At 42.7% G+C, this 16,245-nt stretch overlaps 1 protein-coding gene across 2 annotated transcripts in view; it reads left to right on the forward strand.

Annotated features, from left to right (window-relative positions):
* PLXNC1 (plexin C1) overlaps nucleotides 1-16,245 on the forward strand; it is a 158,709-nt gene that overhangs the window by 83,495 nt on the left and 58,969 nt on the right. For both annotated transcript variants that reach the window (XM_032297975.1, XM_032297982.1), the window contains exons 10-12: nucleotides 6,285-6,424; nucleotides 9,452-9,631; nucleotides 12,739-12,826. In XM_032297975.1, the coding sequence (XP_032153866.1) occupies nucleotides 6,285-6,424; nucleotides 9,452-9,631; nucleotides 12,739-12,826 (408 nt within the window). The remainder of the gene's footprint in view (nucleotides 1-6,284; nucleotides 6,425-9,451; nucleotides 9,632-12,738; nucleotides 12,827-16,245) is intronic.

Raw genomic sequence — 16,245 nt, forward strand, 5'->3', positions numbered from 1 at the left:
AGAGATTGTGAAAATTTCTGATATGATGTCATTCTAATATCTGTCGTTACTCTCAATATGCTTATCACTATGGGGCAGAAATAAACCATACAAAGTCATATCTCTGGCAATTTATATTCAAATGGTTTTCTTTCTCTTCCTTGCACCTCCTCTTATCTTCCTCCATCACTTTTTATTCCCCTGAGATGGAGTTTCACTCTTGTTGCCCCAGCTGGAGTGCAGTGGCCCGATCGCGGCTCACTGCAACCTCTGCCTCCCAAGTTCAAGTTCTCTGCTTTGGCCTCCCAAGTAGCTGGGATTGCAGGTGCCTGCCACCATGCCCAGCTAATTTTTTATATTTTTCGTAGAGACAGGGTTTCACCATGTTGGGCAGGCCGTTCTCAAACTCCTGATCTCAGGTATCCACCTGCCTCAGCCTCCCAAAGTGCTAGGATTACTGGTGTGAGCCACCACACCTGACACCTCCATCACTTTTGAATATGCATTTTTGATCTCTCACAGGCAATCCAAATAAATGCTTTTGGGGACCTTGCCTTCAAGAGTGAAAGTGAATTTCACATATACCTTGCTGAGTAGTTTCTATGGGCCTAGCATAGGGCCAGGTACTGTAGAATTAACTTATAATCATTCATGTATTCATTCATTCAAAATGTGTTTGTTGAGCAACTCCTATGTGCCAGACAGGCAAAATGCATGGCTGCATGGAGCTGACATGGCAGAACTTATAATATTTTCATGATGCAGTTGAATATGATACAAGAGAGAATGCCAGAATGTACTCAATTGAACAGTGGTAGCAATGTTTGTTGAGCCTGTGCCACGCCCTGAGCGCAGTATCTAAGTCTCACAATGGACCTATTTTCCCCATTTTATAGATAAGGAGGTTTTGGCTCAGAGAGAGTAAATTGGTAATAAGAGATGTGAATCCAGGCAATCTGACTCAACATAGTTTTAACCACTAACCTACATTGTATGCCCTAAATTGGACATAAACATGGGTTAAACCATACTACCGATGATATTAATAAAAGTCAGTCTGGAAGAAAGAACTCTAGTCTTGGCTTCTCTTGGTATTAGACCGTCAAAGCCTGCCCTGATCTGTGCCTCACATGTAGGCTGGGAGCAAGACCTCCAACCTGGCCAGGCTGTGTGGGGAGTATATTCACCTCAAAGATACGGGAGAAAAGGGTGGGGCAGGGTGTGGTCAGAGGGGAGGAGTCAGACCCAGACAAGGCTGGACATCTGCTCCAAGACAGAGAGAGGAGGCTTAGGTAGGCAACCGAGGCCCTTGGGAGCAGCAAGAATCTCATGCATGAGTTGAATCTTGGCCAAGGGTGGACTCTGAGAGCCTGGGTTTAAGTTGCAATCAGGGCCCTCCACTGGCTGGGAAGAGCTGCCCTCCCTGGCCCTGGAGTTTTGGTCACCCAGTCCAGGTCTGGGGAGCCATACTCAGGAGGCTCAAGGGCCAAGAGGAATAGCAAGTTGTTCAGGGGGTGGCCTTGGCAGCCAAGGTAGCCTCCTTTTAGAGTCTGCAGCTCAGAGGAGTGAGTCTCAATCTCTTCTCACAGGGCTTTGATCTGTCACCTTCTCCCTGGAAGTCTCAAGCTCTGCGAAAGGAGGAGCTGCTAATTCTTGGCACTCCCAGGGCCAACCAAAATCACATCTCAAGTTCCCTGGAGCCTGTATGAGGGGCCCCCATGAAAAGGCATTTGTCGCAGGGGATAGGCATCAAATGGTGAACCATGTTTTCCCATTTCGCTCTCTGTTTTCTTGGCTGGAACTATATTTTGCTCTTTTCTTTCCATATCTCACCTCCTCTTTCTCTTTCCCATTTCCACTGCTGCTTACCACTCTTCTCAGTTTATACATTTCGTTAATATATTAGCGCCATCCTCTTCTCAGTCATTAATAAAGATGTTAAATAATCCTGAACCAAATACTCACTCCTGTAGGGCCCTACAGGACACTTTCCTTTAATTAGTTGTGCTACCTTTCATCTCTCTAATGTCCTTTGGTTTCAGTGTTCCAGCTGATTTTGAATCCATGTGACTTTTTATCCAGTCCTGTTTGAACTGATTTCATGAGTGAAAATCCAAGAGACATTTTCCTGAGTGTTGATTCAGGTCCAGGCCTACAGACAGCTTTGCCATAGTCAGATTTTTTTTTTTAACAGATTAATAGAGTGCAATTTGGCCTTAATAAACTGAGCCCTCCTAATGCACCTCTTTCCAATATTCTTTTCAATCATAGCAGCATTTTCTCCATTAATGTCATGGCAATTTGAATTGTGTTGATGTCAGACTTCACAAAAGGTACTCTTACTGTCAGAAGTAATCCTCTTAGACCTTTTCAAAGATAACTATTTCTTTGTGGCTGTGCTATTTCCAATATCCTATAATGACAGTTAAAAATAAAAAATAAAAAGGATTGGGTAGTCTATAAATCTCCTAATTAACCAGTTTCTAATGTGCTTTCTTATACAAAACAGAAAGTGAAAACCAGAGCTCATAGCAGTTTATGGAATAAGTTCAAATTGTGCAGCCATAAAAATAATCCTGAAGTCTTTAAAATGTAACTGACAGGAAGATTATTCAGAGGTTAATTGCTGGACAACATAGGGCTGTGATGGTTATAGTCAATGACATTTTGATTTGATATATAGAAATCTTTGTATATAGACTGAGGGAGGAATCTCACTATAGGGCTGTAAGAATTTGTCTCTTTGTATTGAGGTCAATTATATTTTAAATTTAACCCCTTCTGAAATGTATAAGCTTGTAGGGCTGGCTACTTTATGCCAGGTTTTATGAATTAACTAACTCTTGATGAAAATACAAATGTGTAGAACCTTTATGGGGAGATGATTCTTTGCCTTTTTGTCTGTACTAGATTTTCCAGAATCTTTATTAGTAAAAGAAAGAATATATTTCTTCTTTCTTGTCTTTTTTTTTTTTGAGATGGAGTCTCACTCTGTTGCCCAGGCTGGAGTACGGTGGCACGATCTCAGCCACTGCAACCTCCACCTCCCAGGTTCAAGCGATCCTCCTGCCTCAGCCTCCTGAGTAGCTGGGACTACAGGTGCCTGCCACCATACCCAGTTAATTTTTGTATTTTTAGTAGAGATGGGGTTTCACTATATTGGCCAGGCTGGTCTCAAACTCCTGATCTTGTGATCCACCTGCCTCAGTCTCCCAAAGTGCTGGGATTACAGGCATGAGCCACCGCACCCAGCCAGAAAGAATGTATTTCTAAGAATTCTTGTAGCCATGCAGTGCAGCCATGGAGCTGCCCCCTATCTTTTTTTTTTTTTTAATGTTATTTTATACCTGCACCATTTATTTAGGAGGATCCTCTTGGTAGTTCTTTAACCCATGTATTAAGATTAGAAGAGGTTCTATCAGCAAACAAAAGACAACTAATCTGACCGTTTGACAGCAAACTGGAAGCAGCCGCTTTCACAAGACAGGTCAGGGCTGGATTCCATCCTAGATAGCCAAGGGAAATGTCTCCAAACAGTAAGGATTTAAAATCTTTTTGAAGTAGCAAGATGGTCTCCACTCGGGGAAATAAAAGTTAATAAGATGATGCGGCGAGTCCTCTGATGGTGTTTGTAGAGCCATTTAAGGAACAAAATATAACTTCCTTAAAAAATCTTTTTTTTACATTAGTTGTAAGGCTCTCTCTATCCTCTGCAGAGAGTAGAGATGTAGCATTTACTTGGCATGTCTGAAAATTTTGCTTGAGCAGACATCAGCAGGATAAATAGAAGAAGCAGGAAGGACTATCTAGAAAGAAAAGAAACCTGGGAATCATAGTTGACTTGGATGTAAATGTGAGTCTGCACTGGGGTTTACAGAAAAACAGAAAACAAAATTCTGTCTTGCTCCCCTAAGAAGACAGCGGGCTCCTCTAGAGCAGAGGTCAGCAAATGTTTTCTACAAAGAGCCAGACTGTAAATATTTTAGGCTTTGTGGGCCGTATGTCTCTGCCGCAGCTACTCCACTCTACAGCTGCAGTGCAACAGCAGCCAGAGACGCTCCCCAGACGAATATTCATGGGTGCTGAAATTGAATTTCATGTATTTTTACATGTTATGGAATATTCTTCTTCTTTTGACATTTTGTCATGGGCCATGCAAAAGCAGGGAACGGGCAGGATCGGGCCCACAGACTGCAGTTTGCCAACTGCTGATGTAGTGCACACATAGATCATGTGTCCCCCACACATCTGGCCTAAGGACCCTGTAGGTGCTCAGTAAACACTTGTTCTCTTAGCTGTCACCATGTAAGAGCAAAGAGTAAGCCTTTTGCTATATAACACACACTTGACATTTGCAAGAGATTTATCTTGAAGGCTTTGCTAATCCCCACATCCAAGTACCATTCTAGCAGATAATTTCCCCCATAAAATGCAGTCAAGTATAACAGAATAATTAAAGTGACCCTTTTAGGCCCTTAGTGATTCAATAAATACAGGGCTAACGTCCTTCACAAAGTGATTACAATAAATTCTGCTACCAAAATCAATTCTGTGTCACGTTACATCGTTGCTGTGATGACATTAATGATGAATTTACCTCAATCTGCAAAACCAATCCAAAGCACTGAGGAGTGATGGGGATGACTGTGCTGTGTAGCACCTGTGTGTGCCAAGGAGCAGAATGAGAAAAGGTCTGTTTCAGCAGGATGGGCAGCCCCGCAGCCCAGCAGGGCCACCCCGATGAGCCTTCCATGCACAGAGAAGCACAGGATATGCAGTTGCTTCAAGAAGCAGGTGTTAGGCAGGTGTTGGACATCATGGAGTTCTCCCAGTGGCTCAGGGGCTTCTTCCTGGACTTTGTTCTCCAAGTGGATGTATTCAGCATTTAGAATTTCACCAAATGTCATGTGATTTAGCATCTCTGGACCTTGGGGTCATTTTCAAATATCAAGACTGTGAGTATATTCTGTGATGGTAGAGGATATAGGGGCAAAAATAGTGTGAGTATGATGTTCACTTTTGTTAAAGATCTGCTGGACTTTCTATTGGCTAGAATCTTAGAATCTTATGTCCTGTTTTGGTCACCATATTGTAGAAGAATACAGACTTGGCCAGGCACGGTGTCTTACGCCTGTAATCCCAGCACTTTGGGAGGCTGAGGCAGACGGATCACCTGAGGTCAATAGTTCAAGGCCAGCCTGGCAAACATGGTGAAACTCCATTTCTACTAAAAGTACAAAAAAATTACCTGGGCATGGTGGTGTGCGCCTATAATCCCAGCTACTGGGGAGGCTGAGGCAGGAGAATCGCTTGAACCTGGCAGGCGGAGGTTGCAGTGAGCCAAGATTGCACCACTGCACTCCAGCCTGGGCAACAGAGCCAGACTCCGTCTTAAAAACAAAAAAGGAGAATACAGACTTGCTGGAAATTGTCTACAAAAGAACAGTCCAATGATCAGAATGATAGACAGTAGCATCTGTAGCATAAAAGTGAAAGAAATCAGGATTGTTTTATTTGGAAAAGAGATACTTCTAACAAATAAAGGGCTTTTTTTTTTTTTTTAAGGGAGAATTTGATTAGACATCACAAATGGAGAAGGAAGGTGGCATTCACCTACATGACATAAAGTCAGGTAGCAAGGGACTCGAAGGGACATGTGCTTGACCTGAGGCCTGATAAAGCCTGCTGAAACTGGGTAGCAAGAAGGAGGTCGTGGTGTCTACAAACCATGGATGGCCACAGTGGTTTTTAGACATCCAACTACTTGATATTAGGTGACCAAACAGGTGGATTTCGTGAGGTTTTTCCCCCTGCAGTATCCTCCTGGATTCAAATAACCTCACTGTAACAAAAAATATGAACTGCTTTCTTGGGAGTGAAATTTATCTGGAATGACATTTCTTTCAACTTAACAATGAGTCTGCCATTGGCCTACGGTCAATGGACTCTCTTTCTTTCCTTGATTTTGCTTACACTGTGAGCCTCCAGAGGCTGTAAGGCAGCATTTTCAAAACTCTAGTGATACCTCGCTCTTCAGACAGAATGTCAGACTCTTCGACTGTATTTTCAACTGTCTTGTGAGACAAAGACTAATTGGTTTGACCTCATGCTGTCACATGTTGAGAGACATGAGTCTGCCACACTCTTCCTTGAATTCATTGATTTCATTAAACACTGCCTGCTTGTGTTTGCAAAATGTTGTAATTTCCCAGTGATTTCTTCGAACTGCAGTGCATAAACAGACTTGTTGGAGCGGTGCCATTTCTTAGCTTTGATCTCCTGTTTTAATCTTTTATTTCCAATAGGCCTTCTACATTAAGTCCATTGAGCCACAGAAAATATCGACATTAGGGAAAAGCAACGTGATAGTGACGGGAGCAAACTTTACCCGGGCATCCAACATCACAATGATCCTGAGAGGAACCAGTACCTGTGATAAGGATGTGTGAGTCGAAATCCTAACAGTTTATCCTTGGTAGCACAGAGCTCAAACCTGTGCCAAAGGAGTATCAGTGTGATTATAACCTTTATATAGTCCAATTATTGCTGTACACCAAAGCGGGACAATTAGTCTGAGTATTTGACGTAACATAAAAAATAATTTTAACAACAGATCTGAAGTTCATTGTGAGAGACTCTGTTCCGTGTTATTCGCCAAAAATCTCAGTAGAGAGTCATTTCAGGATGTTGCTTGTTTTGGATCTTGAGTCATTTTCAGTAACAAAATGCAGTATATAGAGTCGCGAACATCGTTCACTAGGCGATGCACTTGGAAAAATGGTTGAGTACCTTGAAATTTGATGGGGAATTTTTTGAAGCAATTCTTCCAGTGTGCTACCCAAAAATTGAAAAAAAAAAAAAAAAAAGCAAAACCTTTTTTTTTATGTGGAACTTTATTTCCACATAGTTCCATTTTATGTGGAACTTTAATTCTTCGTTCTTTCTCTTTACTGTTTTGGTTTCAGTCTCCAAAAATTAAATTGCTACTACCTAGAACAGTAGTAAAAAAAGAACACCCCAACGTAAATATCTGGTCAATGTATCTCTTGAACATCATTATTTCTATTGCTTCTTTTTCTTTCTTTTTTTTTTTTGAGACGGAGTCTTACTTACTGTCGCCAGGCTGGAGTGCAGTGGCGCGGTCTCAGATCACTGTTCAACCATTGCCTTCCAGGTTCAAGCAATCCTCCTGTCTCAGCCTCCCAAGTAGCTGGGACTACAGGTGCGCGCCACCATGCCCAGCTAATTTTTTGTCTTTTAGTAGAGACAGAGTTTCACCATGTTGGCCAGGTTGGTCTAAATCTCCTGACCTCATGATGCACCTGTCTCAGTCTCCCAAAGTTCTGGGATTCCAGGCGTGAGCCACTGCGCCCAGCCACTGTCTCTTCTTTTCCCAACTCATCCCATTGGTGAAACTTGGAGAAAGAATTTTCTATTTTCACTGATGCCCTTGTTCAAATTGCTACTCCCCCTTCAAAAAAAAAAGAGAGATGTGATAACTGCAGTTATTAAATAACACAACAGATTATTTGAGTTTTCTGCTTGTTAACTTGTGCAAGTTTGGGCTAATTTGAAGTAAAAGATGTTGCAGTCTACATGGAGTATAATACTAAGCTTATTTTCATCATGGAAATGCATTTAAGACAATCTGCTGAAGCGTGATGTTTTGGTTTTTAACTACTAAAACAGATTTGTACAGCATTCTAATCTGCCATGCTTATTTACTGAATTTGCTGCTTTAATTCATTTTCTGCACATCACTGCCATCCCCTTCCCCTCATAGCAGTAAATTTGGAATATCTGTGATCTTGATGAAAAAGCCGCTCATTGGTTGCTTGCCTGCATTCTGCTATTTGCCAGCATTATCAAGCACACATTAGAGGCTGTATCTATGCAACATAGTTTTTTTTTGGTGCTGTTTATCCTGGCTAAATACCTTATTGCAAAATTCTTTCATTTTGTGTAGCGAAATCTGTGAAGTTAGACACCTGTGTATTCACAGAAAGGCAATCAACTTCATGGAAAATAAGTAGTTTTTCAGAGCATTACCCTGTTTCTGACTCTTTATGCTCTCATTTTAATTCCGAATGTGTCTTGAGATACTGCAGTTATTAAATTAAATGACTAGGACACCTTTCTGCATGTAGCATTTCAGTAACCACATCTGTGTGGTGAACCCAAGTTCACAAGCAGTCAACATAATACCCAGTTAATCCTGTACCTGAGTCCAGGCTGTAATCCCAAACTCTTAATGTGGTACTTTTAAAATGGGGAATTATTTTAAAGAGAAAAATGCTAGTAGTGGAATGACCTACATTTCCACCTCTCTTCTTCTAAAATTTATAAACAAGTTCGAATTTTAATGATCAACCATTTTATGATGGATTTCCTAGAGCTTTGCTCTGAATATAAATTGAATATGTGTATCTGAGGTGGTGTAAGTACAACTGACTCAGATGTTTTTGAATTTGCCTTACCCTAAAGGGTTAGTGATAGCATTAATCATTGTGCACATGGCCTTTAAGTAGTAATAATAGATTCTCATGTAGCATGATTAGACTGAGCACTATTCAGGCGCAACCCAGGCTTCATGATTTGTACTGTAGAGGGTCATGGTAGACACACAGAGGAAGCTGCCGGTGACAGGGGGAATGCTGGAGAAGGCTTCACTCTGACTTGGGAAGGGCGCCAAGGGTCAGCTCTGCTGGACATCAGGAGCACCCCAGACAGCCCCACTAAGTCCCATTCTGGAGACTCCTTAGGGGGCAGGTTGGTCCAATGCTGATTGATTCTGAAATGCCTGGGCTCTTGGTTGAGACCCCCTTTGAACAGCAGAATTCCCATCTCTGCCTGGTGTTGGGTTCTACCGTCTCAGTGCTTGACTAGGGCCTTTTTGCTTAAGCTTTTTATTATGGAAATCCAAACATATCCAAGAGAGATGAGTGTCATGAACCTCTCTGTAGCTATTCCCAGTTTCAAAACCTATCAACATTTTGCCAATCTTGCTTCATCTATTTTATCTGGGGTTTTTGGGGGGATCATGGTGGGAGGCATGATGAGAAGCAAACACCATATCCTTTCACTCATAAATGCTTCAGTATCTCTCTAACAGATAAGCATAGTGCCATCATGACACTCAACAGAATTATCCAGAATTCTTAATAAAGGTAATCACCAGTTCATGTTCCGCTTTCTATTAGTACTTTTAAAGGCAATGGTTACACCTCTTTCCTTTCCCACTTCTAAGGGCCATGCAAATAAGAAAGATAAAAATGCACTAAAGAAAGAGGAACCCAGCCTCTAATAATACCCAGCTTGGGTCATTGGCCCCTGATGAGTCAGTAGTTTCCTACAGGTCTTCTGCTCCTTCACGAAGTGTTGTAGTTCAAGTGAAATTCATCTGGTGTCACCTTGGGTAATCAACTGTGCTCCGTCTGTGTCACGTGAGAGTTCTTTTTCTTCTCCTTTCTAGGATACAGGTTAGCCATGTGCTAAATGACACCCACATGAAATTCTCTCTTCCATCAAGCCGGAAAGAGATGAAGGATGTGTGTATCCAGTTTGACGGTGGGAACTGCTCTTCCGTGGGGCCCTTATCCTACATTGCTCTGCCACATTGTTCCCTTATAGTTCCAGCTACCACCTGGATCAGGTACTTTCTGGATTCATAATCCTTTTCTCTCATTGTGGTTAAGGGTCATATGCACAAAGATCATTGATTTTATTCAAGTCAATTCAGAAACACTAGTCATTCCAAATTCCTCTCAAAGAGTTCCCCTTAGGATTTATTCCTAGAAAAATGCATACCTGACAAGGCGTTTGCTTCTCATGCTGATTGTGAACGCTATGAGCACATCTTCTTTCTCTCTTCACCATGGCTGCTGGGAAACTCACAGCTGAAATGTTTGTCCTTAGCCTAGGTTTTTGATACAGATATATAATACTCTTCACTATGTGTCCCTCCTGCTTGTGGTAAAAGGCTTCTTTCTTACCTCTTTCATTTTATAGACTTTAGAGTAAGCTGTTTTGAATTATTTGGGGGATATGTTGGGAGCTATCAAAATGAAAAGCAGAATCAGCATTTTCACGATGTTCCCTAAGGGGGAGATGAAAACTCCTAAATAAACACTCCCAGATAAATCCAATATGTTAAGAAAAAAATTTCTCTCCCTATTTGAATTCTTGTATTTATTACTGTTATTACTTTTTAAATGTTCATGGGTATAAAATACTTATACATGTTTATGGTGTACATGTGATATTTTTCTACAAGCATACAGTGAATATGTAATCATCAAATCAGGGTAATTGGAGTTTCCATCACCTCAAGCATTTATCATTCCTTTGTGTTAGGAACATTCCAATTCCACTCTTCTAGCTATTTTTAAATGTGCAACAAATTATTGTGAATTATAGACCCCCTACTATGCTACTGAACACTAGATCTTATTCTATCTCATTGCATTTTTGTAGCCATTTACCAACCCCTCTTTACCCCTCTCTGCCCCTACCACACTGCCCTTCCCAGCCTCTGATATCCATAATTCTACACTCTATCTCCATTAGACCAACTTTCTCAGCTCTCACATATGGGTGAGAACCTGCACTATTTGTCTTTCTGTGCCTGGCTTATTTCACTTAACATAATGTCCTGCAGTTCCATCTGTGTTGTTGCAAATGACAGGATCGCATTCTTTTTTTGTAGGCTGAATAATCTTCCTTGTGTGTATCTACCACATTTCCTTTATCCATTTATCCAGTGACAGACACTTAGGTTGAGTCCCTGTGTTGGTTATTGTGAATAGTGCTGCAATAAACTTTCTCCCTAGTTGAATTTAAATTCACTTTGATAATATTTTTATTCCTACATCTCTTTAGGACTAAAATCCTAAAGATATTTTCTTTGTCTGACACAGTACAAAGCTCATTTTCAAAGTACTCTTTAGATAAACCTACAGACAAAGCTTTGTTAAAAAAAAAAAAAGCATAAAAGGAGGGGAAGAGAAAGAGGAAAAAAGAAGAGAAGAAAAAAATCACTTTTAATATTCTAAGATCAAGTGAGAGGAGGCTATATTAGTTTGCTAGGGTGGACAAAAAGTGCCACAGCCTTTGTGGCTTAAACAACAGAAACTGATTGCTCCCTAGTTCTGCAGCCTAGACATCTGAAATCAAGGTGTTGGTAAGGCTGGTTTCTCCTGAGGCCTTACACCTTGGCTTGTAGATGGTCATCTTCTCCCATGTCTTCACGTGGTCTTCTCTCTGTATCTCTTTCCTATTCTCCGCTTTTATGAGGACATCAGTCGGGTTAGATTATGGCCCACCCCAGTGACCTCATTGAACCTTCATTACCTCTGTAACCACCCCCATCTCCAAATACAGTCCCATTCTGAGGCAGTGGGAGTTACAGCTTCAACATACACATTTTACGGGGACAGAATTCAGTCCATAACAGTAAGACAAGGGAAACTGAAATTTCAAAACCAAGGGTCTCCCATGACATCCCCACACTGGGATCAATTCCATTCTCTATATAAAAAGAATCATTGACATGGCAGTTCCCACGTGCCTGGTGTGTTCATCTGTTGACTAGGTTAATCCTCATAAAACAAATTTATGAGATCTGCTATGGCTTGTCCCTTTTGCAAATGAGGGAACTTGGGGAGGAAAAGGGTTTGAACAACTCACCCAGCCTCCCAGACAGCCGGGCCTAGGAGGCTGGGCTCTGAGCCACTGCAGTGTCTTGCTTTGCTATAAACTAAGAGGCTCCTTACTGTCCTGTCACCTTACTGTCCTGTGACATTCTGAGCCTTTGTGTCTCGGCTGCTCCTGGGTCACTGTGCCTTGAGCACGAATGTGGCTCTAAATGCTGGCCATTGGGAGAGCACGCTTGGCTTGGTTTTCTAGTAATGGCTACAGACTGGCATGAGGCCAACTCAGCTCTTCCCTGTTGTGGCTGGAGGATTCAGGGATCAATGTCTTCTCTCTGCCCTACACAAATTGGGTTGCTCAGCCTCACCTCCTGGTCTTGTCATCAGGGGCTCAGATGGCTATTGGACCTGACACACCCAAGCTCTCATCCCCTAGAATGAATGCCTGGTGACCTCTGTGAACAGGGGTGCAAGGGCAGACAGAGCTGTAGACAGCTGTTTATTTCACACCCAGTGACCACTTTGCTTGTATGCACTGAGAAACGTGAAGTTATTTGGCTTGGTTTTAGAGAGAGAGAATGTAGCTGTTATTTATATGGCATACCAAATAGGAATTTACACTTTTAATGTCATCGGTAATTTTACCTTGCCCAAAGTGGTTTCCTGTCTCTCTAAATAACATATCATTGGTAGGTTAGGAGTTTGATTTTGAAAATGGTTAGACTGAAGCATCTTTATATAGATTAAACAGTAATCGAACAAAATTCTGTTGAGTGAAACCTTTTCCAGGTACAGCTCCTGATCTGATTATATGTGGCGATATGACACAAGAAAATTCAAATTCCATTAAAGAATCTGGGCATTTTCCTAGAATTAAAAATAGGTTCTGACCTGAATTTTTATATTTATGCATCTTGAAAACCATGAATTTGTGGCTGGTAACCTAAAAGATTTCTAACACTGTCTTGTATTTCAAATTAAAATTCATTAATTTGCTCTCAAACATAATTGAGTTTAATATTAAACATGAATACATTGATAGCTTTGTTCATAAACGCAAATGCCTGTGTGTTAGCTATGAACCCCTTATTGTTGCTTTTATTCCTTGCAGCGGTGGTCAAAATATAACCATGATGGGCAGAAATTTTGATGTAATTGACAACTTAATCATTTCACATGAATTTAAAGGAAACATAAGTGTAAGTCTCCAGCTGCTTTGTAATAATAGTTGTTTTCAAGGATGGTCCTATTTTCATCACACTGTACTATGTTGGGGGTATTTTTTATTTCCGTGACTTTGGTGTTATAAACTTTTACCTATGCTATCATATATACCATCTGTGCTAGAATGAAAATAAGAAGACCTTATCCTTGTAGCTGAGTATTTCTAGTTGCAGCAATGAGGAAAGAGAAATGCACTTGGTACGATAAGACCTGACATTTTCTTTTTATGTAATTTGTGGCAAGTCACCTTAATGAGACAATGCTTATGAATATGTGTGAAAATGCTTCATGAATGGTTAAGGTGTGATATAAAGAATTGCATTTCTGCGAAGAGTAGGTGGCGGTGTTCCCGTTGTGCAGACAGAGTTGGGGTTCACAGAGGTTAAATGACTTGCAAAGGTCCCAGGAATCTTGTTATGTGCTTCTCCTTCTCTTTGACCTGATTTGATCCCTACTATCTGATGTCACCCCCTCTTGCCTTTCATCTCCCCACAGAAGAAACTATAGCAGAGGCCTGATCTCCACCCTTCCCAGCCCTCCTACCAGTGCCTCTGGTGGGGATCCTCTAGAGCAGGGGTGTCCAAACTTTCGGCTTCCTTTGGCCACGTTGGAAGAACTATCTTGGGCCACACCTAAAATACACCAACACTAACGATAGCTGATGAGTTAAAAAGTGGTTTGTGCATAATTTCCATGATACCCACCACCACAGATAAGCAAAAAAAGTCCTTGCATTCAAAAGGTTGGACACAGCTGCTCTAGATAGGAGCTTCTGATGCCAAGAGGGGAGATGAGGGATTTCAGATACAAGTCAGACCTCCAAGTCTACTTATACACGCTTCTAAATGTCCTTCCCCATTCTTTCTTCCCCCGTTTTCCTCTCCTTGATGAGATCTGTGAGGTGGCTGCCTCTCTGGGGCCCTGCCTGACCACTTCCTGCCAAGACTGACAGGCTCCCTACTCGGGAGCAGTGTGGGTTCAGACCCAAATTCTGGGGGCCTCCTATAGGCCATCCTTACGGCCTTGTCATGCACACATTCGCCTGCTGACAGAGTTCAAAGCCACTTCCAAGCCTCACACTGGATGTGATTCCAGGCCACACCTCCGTGGTATAAACGCCTCCCAAGTTGAATGACTCATAGTTTGACCCTCTGACCAGAGGCATTGCCTGAGTTTGTCACTGACTTGCTCTGCCTCCGACTTGCTGTTCCCAAATCACATTGAATTTTTTGAGCACCTACTGCAGGCAAAACATTTTGCCAGGTGCAGGGACAAAAGATTAAGTGAGATTGTCATATTGCCTTCATGAAGGCAGGCAGCAAATCTACATGGGGATTGAAAGTTGAGGCTGGACGTGGTGACTCACCATTACAATCCCAGCACTTTGGGAGGCCAAGGCAGGAAGATTGCTTGAGGCCAGGAGTTCAAGACCAGCCTAGGCAACATAGTGAGACCCCCATCTCTGTAAAATAAAATGAATATAAAAAAAGTTGACAGCACAGAATGTCACAGGTTCTAGGTACTCTGGTTCCCTAACAGTTCAGAAACCCTGTGAGTCCAAGAAGACACCATGTGTTTTCACATGAAAGAGAAATGAAGCATGGATGGGACTAAGGATGCCTGCAGTATGGAGTGGGGTGGGTGGAAGCAGGGAGGTGAGTTCAGGTACAGAGGACAGAGCCTCGCAGGCCTGTGCTGGGAATGTCACTCAATCCTGCTCAGTGGGAACCTAGAGGATGGGTTGGGAATGAGCAAGGATAGCTGTAAAGCTGAGCTGGGGCAACAAAAGGCGGTGTCAGACTGAAAACTTTGCCCTTAATTCTGTAGGTAGCAGGGAGCCACTGAAGATCTCTGGGCAGGGAGTGACGTCTGTCTAGGGGCACTGGACTTACACTGTAAGGCGAGTGGACCCAGACAGTTAGTGACAGGAAAGCAGTCAGAGTTTCTCCATGGGAAAAGAGACTGTGCAGAAAGAGGAGGCTAGGGAAAGGGGGGATTCTGACCCAAAGGGCTTCAGTGTCCTGTCTGAGCGCTGGGAAACCACGAGAAAAGAAGAGCGTGTAACCCCCAGCAGGGGCCAGCTCCTGAAGAGCTCGTCGCCGCTGAATCGCTCTTTGTTGGGGAAACTCCTGCCGGGCGGTTATTATTTTGGCAATGGTGCACAGCTGGGCTTGGAGAGGCAGGGACTGAAGAAAGGCTGGGAGCCCAGTGAGGATGCTCATGCCAGTGCAGGTGTGTCTGAGACGTCCGCAGTCTCTCCTGGCTGACAGCAGGTCCTTCAGGCTCCGGTGAGCAGAGCAGGTCTCAAGGGCTGGGGTGTGGTGACACTCAAGATGACCAGCTTGTCTTTATAGCATATCACTAAAAGGGGTGTGGGGGTGACATCATGGGAGTGAGAGCACCAAGGACTGGTAGGTGGCTTCATTTTAAGGACTGAAAGACAGCAGGATGGGGCAGTGAAGGTAACCGAGAAGGTGCTCAGAAACCAGAGAAGAGCAAATGGCATGGCGGGAGCTGCTCACGAGTAAGGAACTGTAGAGTCTTGAGGATCATGAGGTTGAGTGATCCTCTCGCCGGCAATCCTTCTAGAAGGCATCTTCAGTAAAAAGCCAGCCTGCTAGGAGTGAAGGCTGCAGAGGCAGTAGAGACCATGGTTTTCATCCTGTGGACAGAAATGTGAGTGGGGGCTATAGTTTGGAAAGATGGGAAGGGGAAGGAAGGTCGGAAGGTCATGCTTGTCCATATCTCAGCTCTTTACATCAGATTTTCCCACCAACTGCCTCTTCCTATTATCTTTTTTATACTCTAGCATCTCGGGGTGGCGGGGGCAGGGGTGGGGGAAAAACAGTTTTCCCCACCTGACAGACTTCTTTTTATGAGTTATAATTGGTTTTCTTTAGAATGCTTGCCATGCTCCCTTAACCCACCAGCCTTCTCTGCCTGGGAGGGAGATGGTATTGCTGCACCTAAACAGGACAAAATATTTATGTTATGTATTTACTTACTTTTTACATTTTATTATTTTTTTTAAATAGAGACAGGGTCTCGCTATGTTACCTAGGCTGATCTCCAACTCCTGGGTTCAAGTGATCCCCCTCTCTCAGTCTCCCAAAGTGCTGGGATGCCCCACCTACTTATGTTGTCTTTTTTAAAAAACTAATAAGCCTGTAAATCGGGCCACCTTTTCTGCATTGTTTTCCATTCTCATGCTCTTCATTTCATGGGGGATGCCTTGTTCCTTTTACTTTTGTTTTCTGTTAGCCTGAAAGCCTTTTCCTCTTTGTGGCTAGTGACTTCTGCTGAGGCCCTGCAGGAGGTTCCCCAACAAAGAGTGATTCAGCGGCAGCGAGCGCTTCAGGAGCTGGCCCTTGCTGAGGGATTGGACACTTTTCTT

The sequence above is a fragment of the Sapajus apella genome, unplaced genomic scaffold (assembly GCF_009761245.1).
Source record: "Sapajus apella isolate SASKATOON/1434 unplaced genomic scaffold, GSC_monkey_1.0 scaffold2, whole genome shotgun sequence".
Classification (NCBI taxonomy): domain Eukaryota; kingdom Metazoa; phylum Chordata; class Mammalia; order Primates; family Cebidae; genus Sapajus; species Sapajus apella.